Raw genomic sequence first — 22,573 nt, forward strand, 5'->3', positions numbered from 1 at the left:
CTAACACAATTGGCTACATAGTACCGTACTGTGATAGATTTATAATACTTTTCACACAAATAATACATAAAAAACAAACACAAAAAATAAAACATTTTTAATCTTACACTATAGTACCTTGAAAAATACAGTAGTACAGTACAGCAGCTGGCATACAGGGGCTGGCATCGAGTGAACAGGCAGGAATAGTTACTGACTGGAGGAGGGAGAGGAGGTGGGAGATGGTAGAGCTGAAGGATCATCAGCAACAGGAGATGGAGGGCAAGCTGCAGTTTCACTCATGCCTGCCATTGATGGCACATGTTCTGGGTCCTTGCTGGATACAATTCTATCTACCCTTTTGAAAAAATTATCCAGTGATGTCTGGGTAGTAGCTCTTTTTTTCTCATCATAAATGACACGGTAGCACTGGATTGCATTCTGAATGGCTGCTGCAACCTTTGTGTACCGTTCTATGTTCGGGTCCTGTGCCTCAAAAGCTAACAGTGACTCCTCAAATAAAGAAAATCCCCTTGCCATTCCCTGCATCGTGAATCTCTTTTGTTCTTCAGTTACTTCTTCCTCTTGTCTTTCTTTGTCCTTCCTCTGGGCCTCCAATTCCATCAGGTCTTCATTAGTAAGCTCCTCGTGTTGCACAGCAAGGAGTTCAGTGAAATTGTCCTCTTGCAGATCTAGCTCCAGCTTCTCACTGAGAGTGACTAAGTTGCTGAAGACCTCTTTGGACTCCTCATCCACCTTCTCAAATCCATGAACAAACTGTGGGCAAAGTTCTTCCAAACCCCATTCACGGTGACGGCCATAACCTCATGCCAAGCAAAGTCAGTATTTTTTATGGCCTTGTAGATGTTATAGTCCTTCCAGAATTGTCACAGGGTTGTTCCTGATTGATCATGCACCTTTACTGCCTGACAAAAAGTGTGACGTAGATAATGTTTCTTGAAAGTCGCTGTAACTCCCTGGTCCACAGGTTGGAAGAGTGATGTAGTATTTGGTGGCAGATACACTACTTTGACTTCGGGATGAAAGTCACCCATGAATGGGGGGTGGCCTGGTGCATTGTTGAGCAACAGAAGAATGTTGAATGGGACATCCTTCTCCAAGCAATATTCCTCTACCTCCGGGATAAAGGGTGGAAAAACCAATCCTGGAAAATGGCCTGTGTAACCTAGACTTTGGGGTTACTTTTCCATACAACAGGAAGAGAGCCCTGGGCTATATTTTTAAGGGCTCTTGGGTTCTCTGAATGATAAACTAAGAGAGGCTTCAGCTTCATATCACTGGAAGCATTGCCACCAAACAACAGAGTTAGCCTATCCTTTGTTGCTTTACAATCTGGCATCAACTTTTCCTCCTTACTGATGTAATTTTGGTCTGGTAGTCCTGTCTCATCCACATTAAAAACCTGCTAGGGTAAATATGTACCTTCATCAGTAATTTCTCAAAGCATTTCAGGAAATTCCTGGGCAGCTACCGTATCTGCACCCTCTGCCTCGCCACTTACTTTTATGTTGTGAAAGTTGGCTCTAGACTTGAACCGATGAAACCAGCCATGGCTGGCATTAAAAGATGTGCCCTCTTGTTCTTTGCCATGTTTCTTCTTCAAGGCTTCATAAAGGCTTTTACATTTCTTTTGAATCAGCATTAAGCTTAATGAGACTCTGCGCTGATGCTGATCCTGCGTCCACACACTGAGAAGTTTCTCCATCTCCTCCATCACTTTTCCACGCTTCTTCAATATTCTTGTTGACATTATCGGCACAGTGGACTTCACATGTTCCACGATCTTGTCCTTGTTCTTCAGAATTGTGCCAATGGTTGAACCATTCGGGTTATAAGAATGAGTGACGTCTACAATTTTTTTGCCTCGCTCCACTCTCTCAATTATTTTCACTTTTGTTTCCATTGTTATCGCTTGACGCTTCTTAGCAGTACCAGCTGCATCACTGCTGCTTTTACACTTGCTTCTGGACATCCTGGGCTTGAAATAAAGATCCTGTACTACTGTATGTGTACAGTACTGTATAGTAAAGTACACAAAAGCACAAGCACTTGTAGAGGATGCCCACACATGACAATGTATGCCAGACATGTGAACTAACTTACGTGATTGGACATGAGAAAGCATGTTTGAATCTTTGAAAGTTCTCAACTTGAATGTTCGTATGTAGGGAACATAGTGTACTGTGCCCTGTGGGGGTGGGGAGTTAGCCACTTTAGAACTGTTTTTCTGTTTGTTACAGTTCTGTGAAACTCATGAACACAAGCCTCATTGGCCACCAGAGTCAAGCGAACGGGGGGTGTCCCCTGGTGGCAGCTGCAAAAACCGGAGTACCAAAAGTATGCACAAATGCTTTTGGGGGAGATACTGGTTACCTGGAGCATGGCAAAGCAAGAGTGCTTTGATAGTGCCCACCCTCTGAGATCTCTAGAAATGATTACTGTGTGTTAAATTAGATACCTGCTCCTCTGGCTGAAGATAAGATAAGCAAATAAGTGTCTTTCACAGAAAGTCTGGGTGCTTTTCAGTTGACTGTCTCTGTGCTGGTCTCTGGGATGGATGAGTTTGCATGAGCGCTTAAAGAATTGTTTCTCAGGGCTTCCCTGGTGGCGCAGTGGTTGAGAGTCTGCCTGCCGATGCAGGGGACTCGGGTTCGTGCCCCGGTCCGGGAGGATCCCACATGCCGCGGAGTGGCTGGGCCCGTGAGCCATGGCCGCTGAGCCTGCGCGTCCGGAGCCTGTGCTCCTCAACGGGAGAGGCCACAACAGTGAGAGGCCTGTGTACCACAAAACAAACACACAAACAAAAGAATTGTTTCTCAGTTTGCTATAGCCTTGTGGGTCTCATGGACACAAGCTCCATTGGCTTTCTAAGTTAGATGTTTTGGGGTTCACCTCTCAGGTACAAGTCTTTAAAGTTGGGGTGCCCAGTGTGAGGTTCAAGCCCTTCATTCCTCAGGGAGAAGCTCAGGGTTGTGAGTTCGCTCCCAATACTGGGTCTCCACACCAAAGGTGGGTTTACAGGAAAATTTTGTCTCAGCCTCTCCTACCTGTTTTGATGTGGGTTTTTCCTCCGTTGTCTGATGTGGAGGAGTCACTCAGCTAGTTTGGGGGTTTCTTTCAGAGGAAATTGTTGTATATGTAGCTGTAGATTTGGTGTGTCTGTGGGAGGAGGTGTGTTCAGCTTCCTCCTATGTTGTCATCTTGAACCAGCACCCATTGGGGACCATTTTAGAGGCTGCCTACCACAACTAGACTCTGAAAACCTTGTAGACCATGTTAAATATTTTTTTATTTTATTCTAAAGGTTATAGGAAATCATGAAAGAGTTTTAAACAGAGAATTCATAAGATCAGATTTGAGTTAAAAAATAACTTTTTCTAGTGTCAAGAATAGATAGGCTAGAGTGGATGCTGGAAACCGAATAAAAGATCATCACTATAGGACAGGTGAGATAATGTGGTGGTTTGAACTTTAGTGGTAGCCATGGAAATGGAAATAAAAGGATATTAATGATGTAAACTAAGGGGACCTGAAAGATAGCTTTGATGTGGGAGTTCAAAGGAAGAAGTCAAGGATGATTCTCAGTTTTCTGGCTACTCTAGCAGTGTGGATGGTGGTGCTATTTCCTGGGATAGGACCAAAGAAAACAATTTGGAGGGATAAAGGAGGAGGTGAGTTATCTTTTGGGGTAATTAAGGTGAATATGATGAGATAGCCAAGTTAACATGTGGAATAGACAGTAGTTTGATAGGTCTGATTTTTACCTTCTGATGCCTGGGCTGGAGATCGAGATTCAGGAGACTTTAGCATATGGTTGTAAATGATGCCATGGTAGAAGTTGAAAGTACAGTTGACCCCTGAACAATGCAGGGGTTAAGGGTGCTGACCCCCCCAAGCAGTCGAAAATCTGCTTATAACTTTACAGTCCTCTGTATCTGTGGGTTCAACTGTTTAGTACTATAGTACATATTTATTGAAGAATATCCACATATAAGTGGACCCGCACAGCTTAAACCTGTGTTGTTGGAGGGTCAAATGTATTTAATAGTAAGGTGAGAAGAAGGCCTATCACAGAGGAATTCCAACATTTAAGAGGAGGAGGAGCTGGCAAGAAGTTAGAAAAACCAGGAGATGGTGGTGACACATTCCTTTACATCTAGTGATGAGTTTGTATATTTGAATGCCTTTTAGCTTAAAATCATTATAATCAGTGTTGACGAAAAGACATATCTAAGAGATAGCTTGCTTCTTTTGTTCAACAAATTTTTTTTTCAACAAATTTTTTTTTTCAGAATTCATTGTATGGAAGGCATTGTGCTGAGTAATGGCTAATGTACAAGGTGAATACCATGAAGGGGAAAACTGAGTGAAGTGGACTTGAGGGAAGCAATAGCTGTTTTGGCTGATACTTGAGATGCCTGTTATACTTCATGTGGAGGTAAATGTTGTTTGGGCAGCAGGATATATGATTCTGAAGTTAAGTGGAGACCTCTGGGCTTTTTAAAGTTTGCATGTTTTTGGCATGTTGATGGCATTTAAAGCCATGAAACAAAATGAGATCACCAAAATGATATGTATAGAGAAACGAAGGTCTGGGATTAAACCCAGGACACACCTGGGCAGTGAGGTTTTGGAGATGAAGAACCAACAAAAGAGAAGGAGCAGTTATTGAAATAGGAGTAAATTCAAGAGAGTAGTATTACAAAAGCTAAGTGAAGAGTGCTTCAAGAGTGAGAGAACACAGCAAGTACTGAGGAAAGGGGTTGGATGAATTATAAAAAGACGAGGAAATTTGGGGGATTGATGGATATGTTCATTATCTTGATTGTGGTGATAGTTTTACGGGTTTACATATATCTTAACACATGGTACACATTATGAATATGCAGTTTATTTTATGTCACATATCTCAATAAAGTGATATTTTAAAAATTTCTTATATTAACCATCCATTTATGATTTTTTTTTTTTTAAAAAGAGGGAGTGAACAGCTGTCAAATGCTGTTGATAGATCAAGTAAGATGAGAGTTTACTAGGAAGTAGCATCCTTGGTTGCCTTAACTAGAATACCATCAGTGGAGTTGTGGGGATAAAAGTGATTTGTGTGAGTTCAAGAGAAAATGGGAAGAGAGGAAGTGGAGACAGAGCTCTAGACAACTTTTTGAAAGAGTTTTGCTGAAAAGAGAATTTGGAAAATGAGACTGAAGGGAGATGTGAAGTCAAAAGGAAGCTTTTTGTTTGTTTGTTTGTTTGTTTGCGGTATGCGGGCCTCTCACTGTTGTGGCCACTCCCGTTGCGGAGCACAGGCTCCGGACGCGCAGGCTCAGCGGCCATGGCTCACCGGCTCAGCCGCTTCTCGGCATGTGGGATCTTCCCGGACCGGAGCACAAACCTGTGTCCCCTGTATCGGCAGACAGACTCTCAACCACTGCGCCACCAGGGAAGCCCTGTTTTGTTTTTAAGAAGGGAACAATTACAGCTTACAAAGATAGTATAGCTTGTTTTTATACAGATGGGAATAAATTGACAGAAAGGAAAAAATTGATGCTATGTGAGAAAAAGGGAAGAATTGCTGCAGTGATATCCATATACTCCTTTGCCATTGGTCTTGAGAATTCTGGCCATAATTATGAAAATTAATTTCTAAATCTGTTTTGATATGCTCTTTATTTTATTCATGGTTTATTTTAAAACTGGGTTTCATGGATCACTTTTGAAGTTAGCTTTATTTAAAGCCATGTATATTTTTTATGTGTAATTACCGTATTTGATATCTTTAATCTTGTCTGTTCTTAAGGTTGATATTATATTGGTGTCTCTTATTTTATTTCAAGAAATTATAATATCCATGCTTCCTCAAATAAAATGTAGATCTTCCAGTCCAGCACTTATCAGCATAACTGTGATTGTTACATAAGCTACCACTATCAGCTGTTGTTAAGAATCTTTTCTTAGCAGGATATGCTCTCCCTATAAAATAATTATGTGAAATAGTTTCACTGAAGAATTTGACAAAGTAAATTTTGAGCTTCCAGTACTCTTAGGATTGATTGTCTTGGGGGTAGGAGAAAATTGATGTAATCTTTGCTTGGGATAGCAGTTTCTTCAAATTTTCTAAGTTTGTTAACCCTGACCATAATTCTTTCCATAGGTGATGGGAAACCCTGGAGCTTTCAAAAGAAGTCTTTTATTCTCTGCCTTGTCTTATTTGGGTTTTGAAACTTATCAAGTCATTTCCCAGGCTGCTGTGGTTCATGCGGCAGCCAAAGGTAAGCCTAAGGTAAACATCAGGAACACTTAGAGTTGTTTGTGTTTGTTATATTTTGTTAATAACTTATTATTTTTGAATAGATAATGCAACTAACATGTTAGAGGCTAGATTATTTTCTGCTTTTCTCTACTTGTCTCTACTTGTCTATATGTCTCTACTGTGGACAGACAGATATATATATGTGTGTATATATATATATATTTATATCAGACTGACAACTAGAGAAAAGCAGAAAATAATCTAGCCTCTAATATGTTAGTTGCATTATCTATTCAAATATATAAAATGTCTTCTAGCAGCTAGAGCTCCTTCAGTGAGAAACACTCAATTAATACTTTATAGTTTTATAGGACCCTTGGGCTAAGAATGTTTTTTTATATTTTTAAAGGGTGGAGGGGTTGTGGGGCTGGGGGGGAAGAATATACCACAGAGACCATATCTGGCCCACAAAGAATATTTGCTCTTAAAGTATTTACTCTCTGGATCTTTATAGAAAAAGTTTGTCAACCTCTTTTTTTAAAATATTTATTTATTTATGTATTTATTTGGCTGTGCCTACTTTATAATGATACAATGATTCTTTTGCTTCTTTAATGCCGAGGTGTTAATTCTTCTTGATGTAGTTAAGAAAAGTCCAGTTACTTGGAGATAAAAACATTTTATTTATAAACAGAATGCAATTTGGTACTAAATATCAAATAAATGGCTGAAAAATAGAAAAATTCCATCAAATTTTTTATTTTTTAATTTAGAAAACTATAGATATATAAACATAAAGACTTGCCATATTTAAAAAATTAAATTTAGTTAAACCAGTTGTGTATGTAGACAGAGCCAAAATTCAGTCTATTAGAGAAAAACTTTTAATTTATGAGTTAATAAGCCTTTTTTTTTTTTTTTTTTTTTTTTTTTTTGCGGTACGTGGGCCTCACGCTGTTGTGGCCTCTCCCGTTGCGGAGCACAGGCTCTGGACGCGCAGGCTCAACGGCCATGGCTCACAGGCCCAGCCGCTCCGCGGCACGTGGGATCTTCCCAGACCGGGGCACGAACCCGTGTCCCCTGCATCGGCAGGCGGGCTCTCAACCACTGCGCCACCAGGGAAGCCCAGCCTTTTTGTTTTTTACAGTCCTCACTTTTTAACTATCAAGAAGGTACTTGGGAAAGAAGAGATTTTATTTTGAATAGATGTTCTTATTAAAGTTCTAGTAGATGAAGAATTTGAGATTAATTAAAGAGTACTAGTTATTTGTTGATTTCATTTGCCCATGACTATTCTTATATTTTTAAAAAAGCAGATACTTGAATTGCTACGTTTTTGTTTTATCTTTTCTTTCGTTTAATATATCATTTATTTTCATGAAAGACAAAGTAGAGGACTTGGTTTTGTCACTGGCTCAATGACATATTTTGGCAAATACTTAAAACTCAGCTTTTTAAAGCTCCCTAGACTTTTCATCATAACTTTAACTCTCATAGCAACCTTGTAAAGTAGTTAGGAGAAGCTATATTTTCACATTACAATATTATTTTTTTTAAAGCATCCTTGAGAGACGTGCCCAGTGGTTGCACTTTTAAGATTTTTGTGTGTGTGTGCCCCATTATATTAATTTTTGTAAAGAAGCTCAAAAAGTTAAACTTCTTCAAAGTACCAGAGCAGAGACCTTACCTATTTCTTTTCATGTCTATCACACTTAGTTTCAGTGAGCTTTAGCACCATTACAGAAATGAGTGCAAAGTTTTAGGGCTTTCCTAAGGAACAAAATATGGCACTTTGAAAGGCAAAGTCAAAATTATTTATAGCCTTAATGATCATAGTTGGTTTTTTCAGTAGTGTCCTAATGACAGAAAATTACTGCATATTTGGTAAATTAAAAATAACATTTTAAGGTGCTAGGCCCCTGTGAGGCCTGCATGATCTGGGGTGTGACCTTGCGCAGCCACAGTAGTACAGGGTAAGGGGGAGTGTCAAACCGTCAACTGTTTCCTGACTTTGTACTTCAAGGTACTTTGATGTGGCTTTCCTCCATTTTCTTCCTCCACCTCTTGAATGAATGGCCATGAACTGGGCTACAGGAGTCCTGTGGATCACCAAGTGGGTAGGCTCCCTTGCCCAGAGATTGCTCTGTGTCCCAGCCAGACTCACACATCCTGCTGAGCAATGGCTGACCCTTCACTCCCGTTTCCAAGATGGCTACTGTCAAGTGTGAACTTATTAAGAATTTCACTTCAGAGGAAACCGTTCATCACAATAAGATCTCCATTATAGGAAGTGGATTGGTTGTCATGGCCTGTGCTAATAGCATCTTATTAAAAGGCTTGAGTGATGAACTTGCCTTTGTGGATGTTGATGAAGGCAAACTGAAGGGTGAGACAGTGGCTCTTCAGCATGGCAGCCCTTTCATGAAAATGCCAAATATTGTTTCCAGCAAAGATTACCTTGTCACTGCAAACTCCAACCTAGTGATTATCATAGCAGGTGCATACCCAAGAAAAAGAGAAACACACTTTGATGTAGTCAAGTAAAATGTGCCCATCTTTAAATTAATGATTTCTAGTATTACCCAGTGTAGTCCTGGCTGCAAACTGATATTTGCTTCCAATCCAGTGGATATCTTAATTACGTAGCTTGGAAGTTGAGTGCCTTTCCCAAAAACCATGTTACTGGAAGTGGCTGTAATCTGAAGTCTACCCATTTCCATTTCTTCATTGGGCAAAGGCTTGCTATCCACTCTGAAAGCTGTCATAGATGGATCCTTGGTAAACGTGGAGACTTAAGTGTACCTGTGTGGAGTGAAGTTAACATTGCCGTGTCCCTTTGAAGGATCTAAACTCAGATACAGGAACAGATAAAGATCCTGAACAGTGGAAAAATGTCCACAAAGAAATGATTACCTATGGCTATGAAATGGTTAAAAGGAAAGTTTATATTAATTGGGCCATTGGCCTAACTTTAGCTGATTTAACAGAAAGCATTTTTAAGAGTCTTAGGAGAGTTTTCACCATAAGTAAGGACCTCTATGGAATAAATGAAGTGTTCCTTAGTGTTCCTTGTATTCTGGGAGAGAATGGTATTGCACACCTTACAAAGATAAAGCTGATCCCTGAAGAGGAGGCCCGTTTGAAAAAGAGTGCAGAAAAACTTCGGGAAATTCAGAAGGAGCTCATGCTTTAAAGTTGTTAAAGCTACCATTCTGAAGTTATTGAAGAGATAGTAGTTATAGGATTGTTTAACAAACTTGAATAAACCTGAATTCGTAAAAGTTGGAAAAAGGAAATGGGGTATAGTGACTCCCCTGTTTATTTAGCCCTCCAGCTTTTTATTTAGCATCCAGATGCCGGATGATACTTATATTTTTTTTGTTTTTACTATTCCTAAGTAAGTGTATCTGACTTTGTTTCCATTGTCATACCAGCTGTGACTTTCTTCTTCTGCTTCCTGCTTCTGCTTTTAAGGACTCTTGTGATTATACTGGACCCACCTGGCTAAGATAATGTACTATTTTAAGGTTAGCTCAGTAGCAACCTTAATTCCATCTACAAGCTTAATTCCCCTTTGCCCTAGTAACCTGTACATTTTCACAGGTCCAGGGGTTGAGATATGGACTTGTCTGGGGCCATTATTTTTGCCTACCACAAATATCGACTAAGAATGCTGAGACTATTTACTTCCTACTACTTACTCTTTAAGAATCTTTGGCTTTTTATAACCCAAATATGGAAAATCAGCCACTGATAAAAATATAGAATAGAATGAAAGCAAACTTAAGAAAATTAACCGGCCATGAGAATATTACTAAACTATAGCACCCAACCAGACTGAAGTAGGATTATAGAGGAAAAAAAATCTTTATTTTAGGGTTTCCTTGCTGTTGTCATTTAATTTTTCTTAAATTAGTATAATTACATGATGATTTTAACTTAAAAAATACTTCAGTTTACATAGTTGTGCCATATATTTATGAGGTTATTTTTGCTGGTCTAGATTTTAATTTTTCATAAAACTTAAAAAAATTTTAGTGCACATGTAACATGTAATATTGTACACCAACTGTACTTCAATGAAAAAAAAATTTTTAGCCTCACATACACTATGATTAAAGCATACTAAGATAAATAATAAAGTAACTTTACTGAACATATTGGAATGTTGGCTTATACATAAGACTAAGTAATACAGCACCCTTATAGAAGACATAATTAAATGTGTATGTTCATTAGTAATAATTGGAATATCTGAAATTCAGACTAACTGGGTTTTTTAGTAACTAGTCAACTTTTTTAGAGCATTACACTGTCTATAAGTTTTATGTTTTTGTTGTAATATCTAAACTCATTAATGAGTTGGTTGGAGTATAGTGCCTCTGATTTAAGTTTCAGGTTCTCTGTGTAGTTAACTTCATCTAAATTTTTTGATGACAAATTTGACTCTTTTTCCATAACAATGTCTGTATAAGTTAGATCATAAAAAGAATCTAGTAAAACAGTGTGTTGCATTCCATGCAAATTAATAATTTTCTGTGCTTTAAGTGGATATCATATCATTTTCTGCAGTGGATTTTTACTTCACAGTGGCAACAATAACAAAGGCTTTGTGTGGAGGGTAAGGGTACCATAAATTCCTCACAGAAAATTACTTTTTTCCTTTTTTAAAATGTGTCATATTAAGTCAGTACCAGAATAAGTTTTCTAATTTTTTATTTTCCAAGGTTTTAATAAATCACTTATTATGTGTGATAGCTTCATACTTATTTCTACTGTACTTACATCTCAATTGTTCAGAATTTCTGATCTTTCTTTATAGGTGATTTCTGTATCTAATTTCTTTTGCTTCTATATAAAAGTGTTCATGTTTCTTAGAATTATTGCCGTCTGGCTTGGGAAGACCTACTTTATTGTTTCTTTTTCTTTTATAGTCTTCAAAGTTGAAGAAATCCTTGAACAAGCAGACTACCTATATGAAAGTGGAGAAACAGAAAAACTTTACCAGTTGCTATCCCAGTACAAGGAAAGGTGGGCTATGTATGATAGGCCTGGGTTTGCGGTTTCCTGAAATTTTTTGTTATTTAACAATTAAAATATTCTTGGTGCTTGGAATTTTTATAGTTTTTAAAAGTTTTTACTTCAAAATAATGCTTCTTAGAGTTTAATTTATAGTATGATTTTTTTCTTAATGTTAAGTGACTCAAAAGTGCTACATATATCTCATTGATTCAGAAAAGGTGGTTCTACTTATTCTAGTTGAGTGTTGAAATCTTTTTTCATTTTGTTATTTTGCTTTGAATACAAGGTAGTCATTGAATAGATGTTTATCTTATCTATATTGTATATTTCTCATTTCTTCTAAATTTCATATTAGTTTAAGATTTGAATGAGCTAGGATGATTTTTTGTCACCATTGAATGATATCTGTGTTATCACTGTGAAGCACAGTCTCATAGAGGAACTAAAAATACCTCCTTTTTCTAATTTTAGTATTAGCTTACATGCTTATTCTGCTGTATTAATGTGCCCTCGTTTTTGGGGGAAGGATGGAGAAGGAGGGAGATTCAGCCCAAAAATATAAGTCAAATCAGGCTAGATGGCATTTCCAGATCACTGATTTTCCTCATCTCCTGAACTAAAAATATTGAGTCATTTTCAACTACCTTTCAACTACCTTTCTTAGATCCCCCAAACCAGTTTTCCCCCCAAGACCCATCAATTTTACTTCCTAAATATCTATAGGATCCAACTTTCCTTCTCCATTGTCCCCTAACTTGAGGTGGTTGGCTTGGTATTTTATAGTCATTTTAGTAATTACTTGAAAAGTAAGCTACAAGGTAGTGATTCCATATTCATTGAATTATAAATATACTATTGCTACCTTTAATTTCATTCAACTTTATGTGAATAGTATTTTTGTTAAGAAATGTATAATGTAGTAGGCTTAAAGACAAGCATTTAATAAAAAGGAATTTAAGGTTAGTTTTTAAAGAAATATTCCTAACTTTTAATCTTGGTTTCTGTTTTATTTATTAGCCATTTCAAGTCTTATATAATTATATTTAAATGGCAGTTCTTTAAGGAGTCCAAAGCTGTAAATATTACATGCATCATGGCATGGATGATACATTCAAAGTTAAGATTTATTTTGAGATTACAATATATTTAATCATTCATTCATTAACAGATATTTACTATATATTTTTTTGTGTGCCAGGTACTGTATTTGGAGCTATGGATACAGCATTTTGTTTTATAGAGCATGATCTTGTCTATAAATTTATGTATTTTAGGGTACTGTCTGAACCAGTTAATTAGCTGTCTGAAGCACAGTGCCACTGAAGTCAAGCTTCAAGTTATATGTTGAATTTTGTAGGGAAAGTGTTCAGAGAATTCAAATACAGATATTTTCTAAGGAAGTTAGTATTTTAGATATTATAAGTAAGTTAATGTTTATGTATAATATTGGATATTTTGTAGGAAATTTTGTCAAATACAGTTTTTGTATGGTAGAAAATAATAAATTTAACATGAAAAATGGATTTTGATATCATATTGCTTGCGGTATCCTCACTGTCCTGAAAGACCATATGTATTCATTAGTGATATGACCTTTAACAATTTTAAAATTGAGCTAAAATGGTTGTTGTTTTATATTTATTTCAAATCAGTGAAGATGCAGAGTTACTGTGGCGTTTGGCACGGGCATCACGTGATTTAGCTCAACTCAGTGGAACCTCAGAAGGGGAGAAAAAGCTCTTGGTGTATGAAGCCCTAGAGTATGCAAAAAGGGCACTAGAAAAAAATGAATCAAGTTTTGCAGCTCATAAGGTGAGGTGCTTACAGTACTGTAACTGTTACCATGTACTGAGAGGGACATTGGTCTGTACTTATCAATTGTCTCTAATTTACATAGGAAAGAAATAGCTCTCTTTTAAAGAAGTAGGGAAGAGGTTTATTTTTATAACATTTTTTTCAAAAAGAAGTAGTTCTTTTCTTGAACATTTATTCTAAGTTCATTAGTATGTTTGATAAACTACTTTTGTGAAAGCTTATTTTTAAACCAAAGTGTTAGTAGTTTCATGAATTACCTCTATCTTTATTTCTAGTAGTACAAACACTGGACAAATGTTTTCTCTTTTTCCTCACATTATATTTCTGTTTTATATGGAGGTAGGAGTATAGCAGCTGGACAGCTGAGATCTAGTATAACTTCTTACATGTAACTCCACTAGCTTCTGGGTTTCCTGACTGGTTTAGAATGTTATTCAGTGGATACTGTGGGGAGACTAGGGGACATTATTGGTATTTTGGATTAGGACTTTATCATACTAGACTGTTCTCAGTGGAGCCCCCAAGTCATTGTGACAACCAAATTCTGTCTCCATGTGTTTCCAGATGCTCCCTTTAGGGGATGGTTCTCTCTCCCCCCCCACCCCCCCACTTCCACCACTACTTGTTTATATTAAGGATTAAACATACAGACCGTTTAAATTTGCTGAGATTTGTTTTATGGCCCAGAATATGGTCCATATTTGTAAATGTTCTTTTTGCACCTGAAAAGAATATTTATTCAGTTGTTGTCATTCAGGTCAAGTTGGTTGATAGTGATAGTGGTGTTTGAATCTTCTATATCCTTACTGATTTTCTGTCTACTTCTATAAATTATTGACAGGGATGTTGAAATCTCCAAGTATAATTGTAAATTTATCTGTTTCTGTTTGCAGTTTTCTTAGTTACACCATGTATTTTAAAGTGCTGTTATTAGGATTATAAACATTTAGCATTGTTATATTTTCTTGATGTGTTGACCTCTTTATCATTGTAAAATGATCTTCTTTATCTCTAGAAATATTCTTGGTTTTATAGTCTACTTTGTCTGATATTAATGTAACCACTCTTGTTTTCTTTTGATTGTTAACATGTTACATCCTTTTCTGTCCTTCTACTTTTATTTGTGCCTTTATATTTAACATATACTTCTTGTAAGGAGATGCTAATTCTTGGTTTTATTTTTACTTGTTTTATATTCTTCACATTATATAAAATTCACCGTTGTAATGAATACACTTCAGTGGTTTGTAGCATATTTTACTACGTTGTTCAACCTTCACGACTATCTAATTCCGGAACACATCCATTACCCCCAAAACAAACCCCATATCTATACCAGTTTGTCCCAGTTGTCTCTTGCTCCTGTCCCCTGGCAAGCACTTAACTACTTTCTGTCTCTATTAATTTGCCTATTCTGGACATTTCATGTAAATGAAATCATACAATATGTGGCCTTTGTGTGTCTGGCTTCTTTCATTTAGCCATGGATGAACAGCGTTCATCCATGCTGAGTATATGACAGTACTTCATTCCTTTTTATGGCTGAATGATACTCCATTGTATGGAAATACCATTTTTGTTTATTCATTTATCAGCTGATGGGCATTTGGGTTGTTTCCACTTTTTGGCTATTATGAATAATGCTACTATAAATAATTCTGTACAAGTTTTTGTGTGAACACCTGCTTTTATTTATTTTTTTAATTGAGGTAAATTCACATAACATAAAAGTAACCATTTTATACATTTTGCATTCTTATACCATTGGCATTTATAAATTTACAGTGCTATGCAATAGTTACCTCTCTCTAGTTCCAAAACATTTTCATCACCTCAAAAGGAAACCCTCTACCCATTAAACAGTCACTCTCTATTCCCTCTTATTCCCAGCCCCTGACAACCACTAATCTGCTTTCTGTCTCTATGGCTTTACCTATTCTGGATATTTCATAGAAGTGGGATCATATAATATGGGATAATTTGTGTCTGACATCTTTCACTTACATTGTTTTTGAAGTCCATTCACCTTGCAGCATTTATCAGTACTTTATTCTTTTTTATGGATGAATAATATTCATTGTATACCACATTTTGTTTATCCATTCATTAGTTGATGGACATTTATTTCCACCTTTGGCTATTGCTTATAGTGTAGCTATCAACATTCGTGCACAAGTATTTGTTTAAATATCTGTTTTAAATTCTTTTGAGTATATACCTAGTAGTGGAATTACTGGTTCATGTGGTCATTCTATGTAATTCTTTTTGAGGAACTGTCAAATTATTTTCCAAAGTAGCTGTACCATTTTACATTGTGACTAGCAGTGTATGAGGGTTCCAGTTTTTCCACATCCTTGCCAACACTTGTTATTGTCCATTTTTAAAAATTATAGCCATCTTAGCAGATGTGAAGTGGTATCTCATCATGGTTTTGATTTGCATTTTCCTAATGACTAGTGATATTGAACATCTTTTCATATACTTATCGGACATTTGTATATATTCCTTGGAGAAAATGTCTATTTAAATTCTTTGCCCATTTTTAAACTTGTCTTTTTATTGTTGAATTGTAAGAGAATATTTTCTGTATACTAGTCCCTTGTTAGATATATGACTTGCAAATATTTTCTCCCAATCCTGTGGCTTGTCTTTTCACTTTCTTAATAGTGTTCTTTGCAAAAGTTTTAAATTTTGATAAGGTCCAATATATTTATTGTTCTTTGATTGCTTGTGCTTTTATGTCATGTCTAAAAAACTTGCCCAATCCAGTGTTACAGAGGTTTTCACCTATGTTTCTTTCTAAGAGTTTTATATTTTTTAGTTCTTACATTTAGGTCTTTGGTACATTTGGACTTAACTTTTATGCATGGTGAGAGGTAGGAGTCCACATTCATTCTTTGCCATATATATATCCAGTTGTCCTACCACCATTTGTTGAAAAGATTATTCTTTCTCCACTGAATGGTCTTGGCATCCTTGATGAAAATCAGTTCAACGTAAATGTATGGGTTTATTTTTGAGCTCTCAGTTCTATTCCATTGGTCAGTGTGTATCCTTCTGCTAGTACCACAATGTCTACTACTGCTTGGTAGTAAGTTTTGAAATAAGGAAGTGTGAGTCCTCCAACATTGTTCCTCTTTTGTTTTGACTTCCTTTGTTTTGACTATTCTCAGTCCCTTGAATTTCCATATGAACTTTAGGATCAGCTTGTAAAGTTCTGCAAAGATGCCAGTTGGATTTTTCAAAGGGATTTCATCGAATTTGTAGATCAATTTGGGGACTATCACCATCTTAACGATATCTTCCAATCCATGAACTTATGCGTTCTTTCCCTTTGTTTAGGTCTTTTTTTCATCAGTGTTTTGTAATTTTTCAGTGTCAAGTAACTGTCAAAGAGGATCTTCAAAGTAGCAGGAAAGAAGGCTTTTAGGCAGGACTAGAGTAGCATTTAATTTGGAGGGCTTTTTTGTTGTTGTTGTTTTCCTAGATCTTTGTGAGCTCTTGATTTCCAGACCTTTTGGGTGGTTCTTTTATCAGCCTTGGATAGTCTCTTCATATGCAAGCGATGATCTTTACTCAGCTGAAAAGGGTGACCCTCTGCAGTTCTTCATCTGGAGTTCTAGCTCCGGTCAGCTATTTCTTCTACAGTATTCTGCTCTGTGAACTCCAGACACCTGGGCTTCCCCAGACTCCCAGTTCCATCTCTTCAAAGCAGAGACACTGCTTGGCCTATTTTGCCTCCCTGGGCTTCAACCTAGAAATTTCTCCAGGGCAGCCATAGGGCTCATCTCATTTGTTTCTCATCTGTGAGATGTCACTGTTGCCTGATGTGTATAATATCTTGAGAGTCTTTATTTCTTATATTTTGTCTGCTTATTTTAGCCTTTCAGGCAAGAAGGTAGGTATAGTATCTATTACCCCTTCTTGGCTAGATTATCTGTTATAAAAGAAAAGTTTTCTTTAAAAATAATGTAAACTCATTACAGAAAATAGACATTTTGGAAATAGAAAAAAGTACCAATATGGAAATAAAAATCACCCATGATCACAGCTCCTACCATCAGCTCTTGCTAGTATGATCATTAATTAACAGTCCTATGTAGTAACTAAATGCCAATCTAAGCAGAATGTTTAGGATTCATCCATAAGTTTGTGTTTGCTTTGATATAGATGATGGTTAAATGCATAAGAGAAGGTGATTTTGTCTAGAGCCCTGATACGTGGGAAAAGAGAGCACCAAATTTGAAACCCTGTATGACACCTCTAGTCATCTGAATTTGGGCAGCTGGGTGACTGTCAATGGAGATTAAATGAGCATAGTCAGTGTGTGTTTTAAATTATACTCTTTTATTTTCAATAAAAATATCAAGATACAAAAGATTTTGGTGGAGAATAGATTTAAACAGAAGTTTAAGTATTAACATTTTTATGGTTACAATTATTAAAATTTCACAGATATAAGCACAAGCAAAAAGAAATGGTGCGTGTTTATAAGAAACTATTGTTATCTCACAGAACCCAAAGGCGAGATGCATTTAGGCTTCAGGAGAAACTGGCTCAATTGCTCTGAGGCTTCATTGTCTTTCCTCTTTGCTGTTATCTGCAAATCTTTTTTTACTTTAGTTTTTTTCTCATCCTCAGTTTTGTGACTTTCCACAGCATCTGGGTTTATGAAGCTTGGATATTTTGGTTTTGGTTCTTAGGGAAGAAACTCAGATTATCTCAGTTTGGGTCTGTGTTCAGCTATGGGTATGAGGACAAGGTCACAATTGACACATGTGGCTGTTATTACTATAACAATGCAGGTGTGGGAGAAGAAGCAGCTCCAAGAAAATAGGATAAGAAAATAAAATGATAATTATTAAACCGCACGTTTCTCTAAATTTATATTCATACCATAATATGAATCGTTATCTCCCCATTGTGTTGGTAACTTTCTTAGAGATTCACTACCCTCTGCCTTGTATTATAGTCCTCTAAAAACATGTCCAAGTTCCTTGAGGGCCATGTCTACTTTTTCTTGTATATTCCAGTATATTTAGTAGGTTTTGTGCTCTGCTTTTTGTTAAATGACCACTGAGGAATAAATATCAATAGTTATTCAGTTTTACCTTGTATTGAATGGAATACTATTGAGTATTATTATTCTTACACCTTTTTTTCTTCTATTTTTAGTGGTATGCAATCTGTATTAGCGATGTTGGAGATTATGAAGGAACCAAGGCTAAAATTGCAAATGCCTACGTGATCAAGGAGCATTTTGAGGTACTGATGAACTTTAAAAGTCATTAGTTTTCTGAATAGATTTCTGTTTCACTTATCTCTTGCTGTATAGCAAACCACCTAAAACTTAGTGTCCTTAAAACAATGACTATTTATTTCTCACAGTTCTGTGGATTAACTGTGCACAGTGGTGCTTCTGTTCTATTTGTTGTGGCTGAGGTCATTTAGAGGGCTACATTCACCTGTACCCTCAGCTGGGACAGGAATATAGAAGATGCCCTCTCATCTACAACAGTTTCTCTCTACTTTTCTTCTCATCATTTAGTAGTGTAGCCCAAGCTTCTTTATAGCATGGTAGCTGGCTTCCAAGAGTGAACATTCCAAGGGAAAATTTCCATTGTGCAAAGTTTCATCAAGCATGTTTGCATCACACTTGGTAACAACCTGTCGACCTAAACAAGTAACGTGGCCAAGACTAGAGAATGTGGGAGAGGCTTATACAAAGTCCTGAGTGCCAGGAGGTGTAGTCTCATCTAACAATCTAATATAATTGACATACCACTCCCAAAGGTAATAGTAGTGTATACGATTATGATCTCTGTGTGTGTTTTAATATTTCCCCCAAAGTTAATTTACTTATTTATAGTAAGCTCTTCCTTAGGTGCCAGAAATTCTCCAGGAGTTTGTATATTTCATGATGTGCATACACACTATTCCATTGTCCAAAAACAAACAACAAAAAAACTGCAGCTAAAAACTGCAGTGTATTTGTCTTTCTTTCTCTCTCTTTCTCTCTCTTTCATTTTTGGCTGGGTTGGGTCTTTGTTGCTACGCACAGGGTTTCTCTAGTTGCAGCGAGTGGGGGCTACTCTTTGTTGCGGTGCGTGGGCTTCTTATTGTGGTGGCTTCTCTTTGTTGCGGAGCACGGGCAGTAGGTACGCAGGCTTCAGTAGTTGTGGCACATGGGCTCAGTAGTTGTGGCTAGCGGGCTCTAGAGCACAGGCTTAGTAGTTGTGGCGCATGGGCTTAGTTGCTCCGCGGCATGTGGGATCTTCCCGGACCGGGGCTCGAACCCGTGTCCCCTGCATTGGCAGTTGGATTCTTAACCATTGCACCACCAGGGAAGTCCCTGTCTTTTGATATTACAGACCATCTCAAAAACACACAGGAAGAGAAAGTGATGAAAACAAACATATTTATCATTATAGTCTCAATTCCTAGTTAATGTAATGACTAGTGGAAAAGAACATTGGACTAGGAGTCAGGAGACCTAGCTTCTTGTTTGGGCATCAGTAGTGTATACACACACACACACACACACACACACACACAAATACACGTATATATTGATACACATATATATTTCAATTTAATAATATACATTTTTCACGTTTTAAGACCTTTGAAATCAGATTGCATTATATATAATCAGTGGTATCCTATAATTGGCAGTGCTTTTTTCTTAGTGGTATATAAAATAATGATGTGTCATAAAGTTTATGGTATCTTAGATTCAGTGAAATATAATAATTTATACTTAGTGTCATTAGATAAATCATTTAAATTACTCTGTATCTTGGGATGTAGAAATACCTGACAGATAACTTCCAATGTGAATAATGAAATGCTGCAGAAAATATATTAATGTATACTTTAAAGAAACAGTGAAGGCTATAGATTATTTAAAAATAACTAATGTTTTTCATAAGTTTTCAAATGTCTTATTTAAAAATGACAGTGTTAAGTATTTACATGCTAAAAGATCATTTATACTACTTGTATTCAGATTCCATTATTAACATCTAAAGTCGTAAGGAATTATTATCTTTGCATTGTTTTTGAAGACGTTTAATGGCAGAAAGAATTACAAAAGAAAAGGTTTGCTTGAGAGTAGCCCCTCTCAATCCATCCCAAAAGAAAATTAAACTGTAATGCCCCAAGGCATCCATTGTATATGATGAATTAACTTCTATTCCTTGCATCAAAATGGACTAGCTCTGTACCATTCTTGGTAGAATGGAAAATGTAGTTACTCATATAATTTTTTGTAGGGCTTAATTTTCTAGTGGAACTCTGATTGGGAAAGGTTGCTTTGAATATAAGTTGTATATACTTTAAAATATATTTTGCCATGTAAATCATATCACTCTATAGAATAAAGGAAAAATTAGGTCAGTGCTGATTCTTACTCATATTATTGATAACAGGATTTCTGTCAAGTCATACTTGATTAGCCTTATTTTAGCTATTATCTCTCCCGTTACTAACATTATGATTAGTGGTGGTAATAAAGAGTCTGAAACTTATGAAAGGTAAAAATAATGATGATCCTGATGATAGAAAATATTACTGTGTTAAGCACCTCCTGTTACTTGTTCATTTAATTTTCACCACAACCCTATAAGGTAGGTGTACTGCTTTCTTGATCCTATACAAGAACAAACTCAGGCATGGAAAGAATATAGAACTTGCCAAGGTCAAAAAGGAAGAAGTCATTGAGCTGTGATTTAAACCTTGGTGGTCTGGCTTCAGAACCACTCTGGTAACCAGTACAGATATTTGAAAATGTGTATCTCACACGTTATCAACTGAAAGTGAAACTATGTGTCTGTAGAAAAGCATAAGCTAGGGAGTCCTAATTTTTTTAAAACTTTCTTTATCATTAGTAGGATTAACATTAATCTATGAGATTTCCTGAGTGATTTTCAACAAAATAATGGATAAAAGGAGGAGTCATTTCTTCAAAGTTATTCTGTAGTTTATGCTTTACATTAGTTCACATAGGACTTTCACATAGTAAATAGAAATTAGGGAGACTTTATCAATATATTTTATATTATACATAATTAATAAATTCTGTGAACAAGTAGTATTTATTTCTCCTTTGTTAAGTGTAGATGGGAAAGTTAAACAAAATTTGCACATAGGAAGAGACTTTCTAAAATTATTTCGTATTTTGTGCTTTTAACAAAGAATACTTCTACTCAATAGTCATATAGGATTTGCCAAAAAGGAACTTTCTTATTTATTTTTCCTTTAATCTAGAAGAAATATTGAGAGCTATAGATTATTCGTTTTCAAAATTAGGTTTACAGATATTGCATTTTCTTCATCTTGATGAATCCTATCATTTTCTGAATCTTTTTTTAATTTTTTAAAAATTTGATTTATTTATTATTTTTGGCTGTGCTGGGTCTTTGTTGCTGCACACGGGCTTTCTCTAGTTGTGGTGAACGGGGGGCTACTCTTCGTTGCAGTGCATGGGCTTCTCATTGCGGTGGCTTCTCTTGTTGCAGAGCATGGGCTGTAGGCACGTGGGCTCAGTAGTTGTGGCCCATGGGCTTAGTTGCTCCGGCGGCATGTGGGATCTTCCCGGAGCAGGGATCGAACCCATGTCCCCTGCATTGGCAAGCAGATTCTTACCCACTGGACCACCAGGGAAGTCCCTCTGAATCTTATAAAATAGTAACCTTAGTATAAGGCATTGATAGTGTACTGAAATAAATTTAATTAAAAAATTAGGAGGGATGCAAGAGGGAGGGGATAGGGGGATATATGTATACATATAGCTGATTCACTTTGTTATACAACAGAAACTAACACAACACTGTAAAGCAATTATATACTCCAATAAAGGTGTTAAAAAAAAAAGAAAAAAGTTGGTGTTGATTATCAGAAAAATTGAAATGCAGGGTTGCAAGTGTTTTTAATCATGGTTTCTTCAGCAAACATAGTAAAGTACTTATTGGTGTTTAGGAAACTAATATGATTCATTTTCTCATTTCTTGTTAGAAAGCAATTGAACTCAACCCTAAAGATGCTACCGCAATTCACCTTATGGGTATTTGGTAAGAAAATTTCTTTAAATAAATATTTCAGTGGTTTTTAGTATGATCTTATTTTGTAGTATGTATACATACATATCTTGTTTGATAGTATATAAAAAAGAAAAATGTAAAATATTTAAAAATATTATTTGGCAGTCAAGAGTGTTTAATCCATTATGTTAACTAGCAGTTGTACTGGTTATTTAGTGTTTAGTATTTAGAAAATACTAAATTTGATTGTGATCTTGTTAAACATTGTTATTCAGATCATTTAGAAACGTACTAAGACTAAAAAGGCATTGAAACTTTTCGTTAGACCTTTAAATTCCTTTTTTTGGGAAAGACTATTCTTATTTACCAGACTAAATGGAATTGGATTAATCTAACTATAGTAATACAGTAGGATGCCCTAAGAGGGTCTTGGTATCTTCAAGGT

General features: G+C 36.3%; 1 protein-coding gene and 1 pseudogene across 5 annotated transcripts in view; both read left to right on the forward strand.

Annotated features, from left to right (window-relative positions):
* The window catches only part of RMDN1 (regulator of microtubule dynamics 1), a 37,322-nt gene that overhangs the window by 9,160 nt on the left and 5,589 nt on the right, over positions 1-22,573 (forward strand). For 2 of the 4 annotated variants that reach the window (XM_082601689.1, XM_082601688.1), the window contains exons 2-7: positions 4,293-4,438; positions 6,152-6,269; positions 11,185-11,281; positions 12,925-13,084; positions 18,263-18,352; positions 22,103-22,158. In XM_082601689.1, the coding sequence (XP_082457815.1) occupies positions 4,415-4,438; positions 6,152-6,269; positions 11,185-11,281; positions 12,925-13,084; positions 18,263-18,352; positions 22,103-22,158 (545 nt within the window). In that variant the 5' untranslated portion in view covers positions 4,293-4,414. The remainder of the gene's footprint in view (positions 1-4,292; positions 4,439-6,151; positions 6,270-11,184; positions 11,282-12,924; positions 13,085-18,262; positions 18,353-22,102; positions 22,159-22,573) is intronic. The other 2 variants (XM_082601687.1, XM_082601690.1) reach the window with 1 other exon arrangement.
* LOC309791905 (L-lactate dehydrogenase A-like 6A) lies at positions 7,600-9,606 on the forward strand (annotated as a pseudogene). The gene has a single exon. The product of its transcript is annotated as an L-lactate dehydrogenase A-like 6A (transcript).

The sequence above is a fragment of the Mesoplodon mirus genome (genome assembly GCF_964341445.2).
Source record: "Mesoplodon mirus genome assembly, chromosome: 16".
Lineage (NCBI taxonomy): Eukaryota > Metazoa > Chordata > Mammalia > Artiodactyla > Ziphiidae > Mesoplodon > Mesoplodon mirus.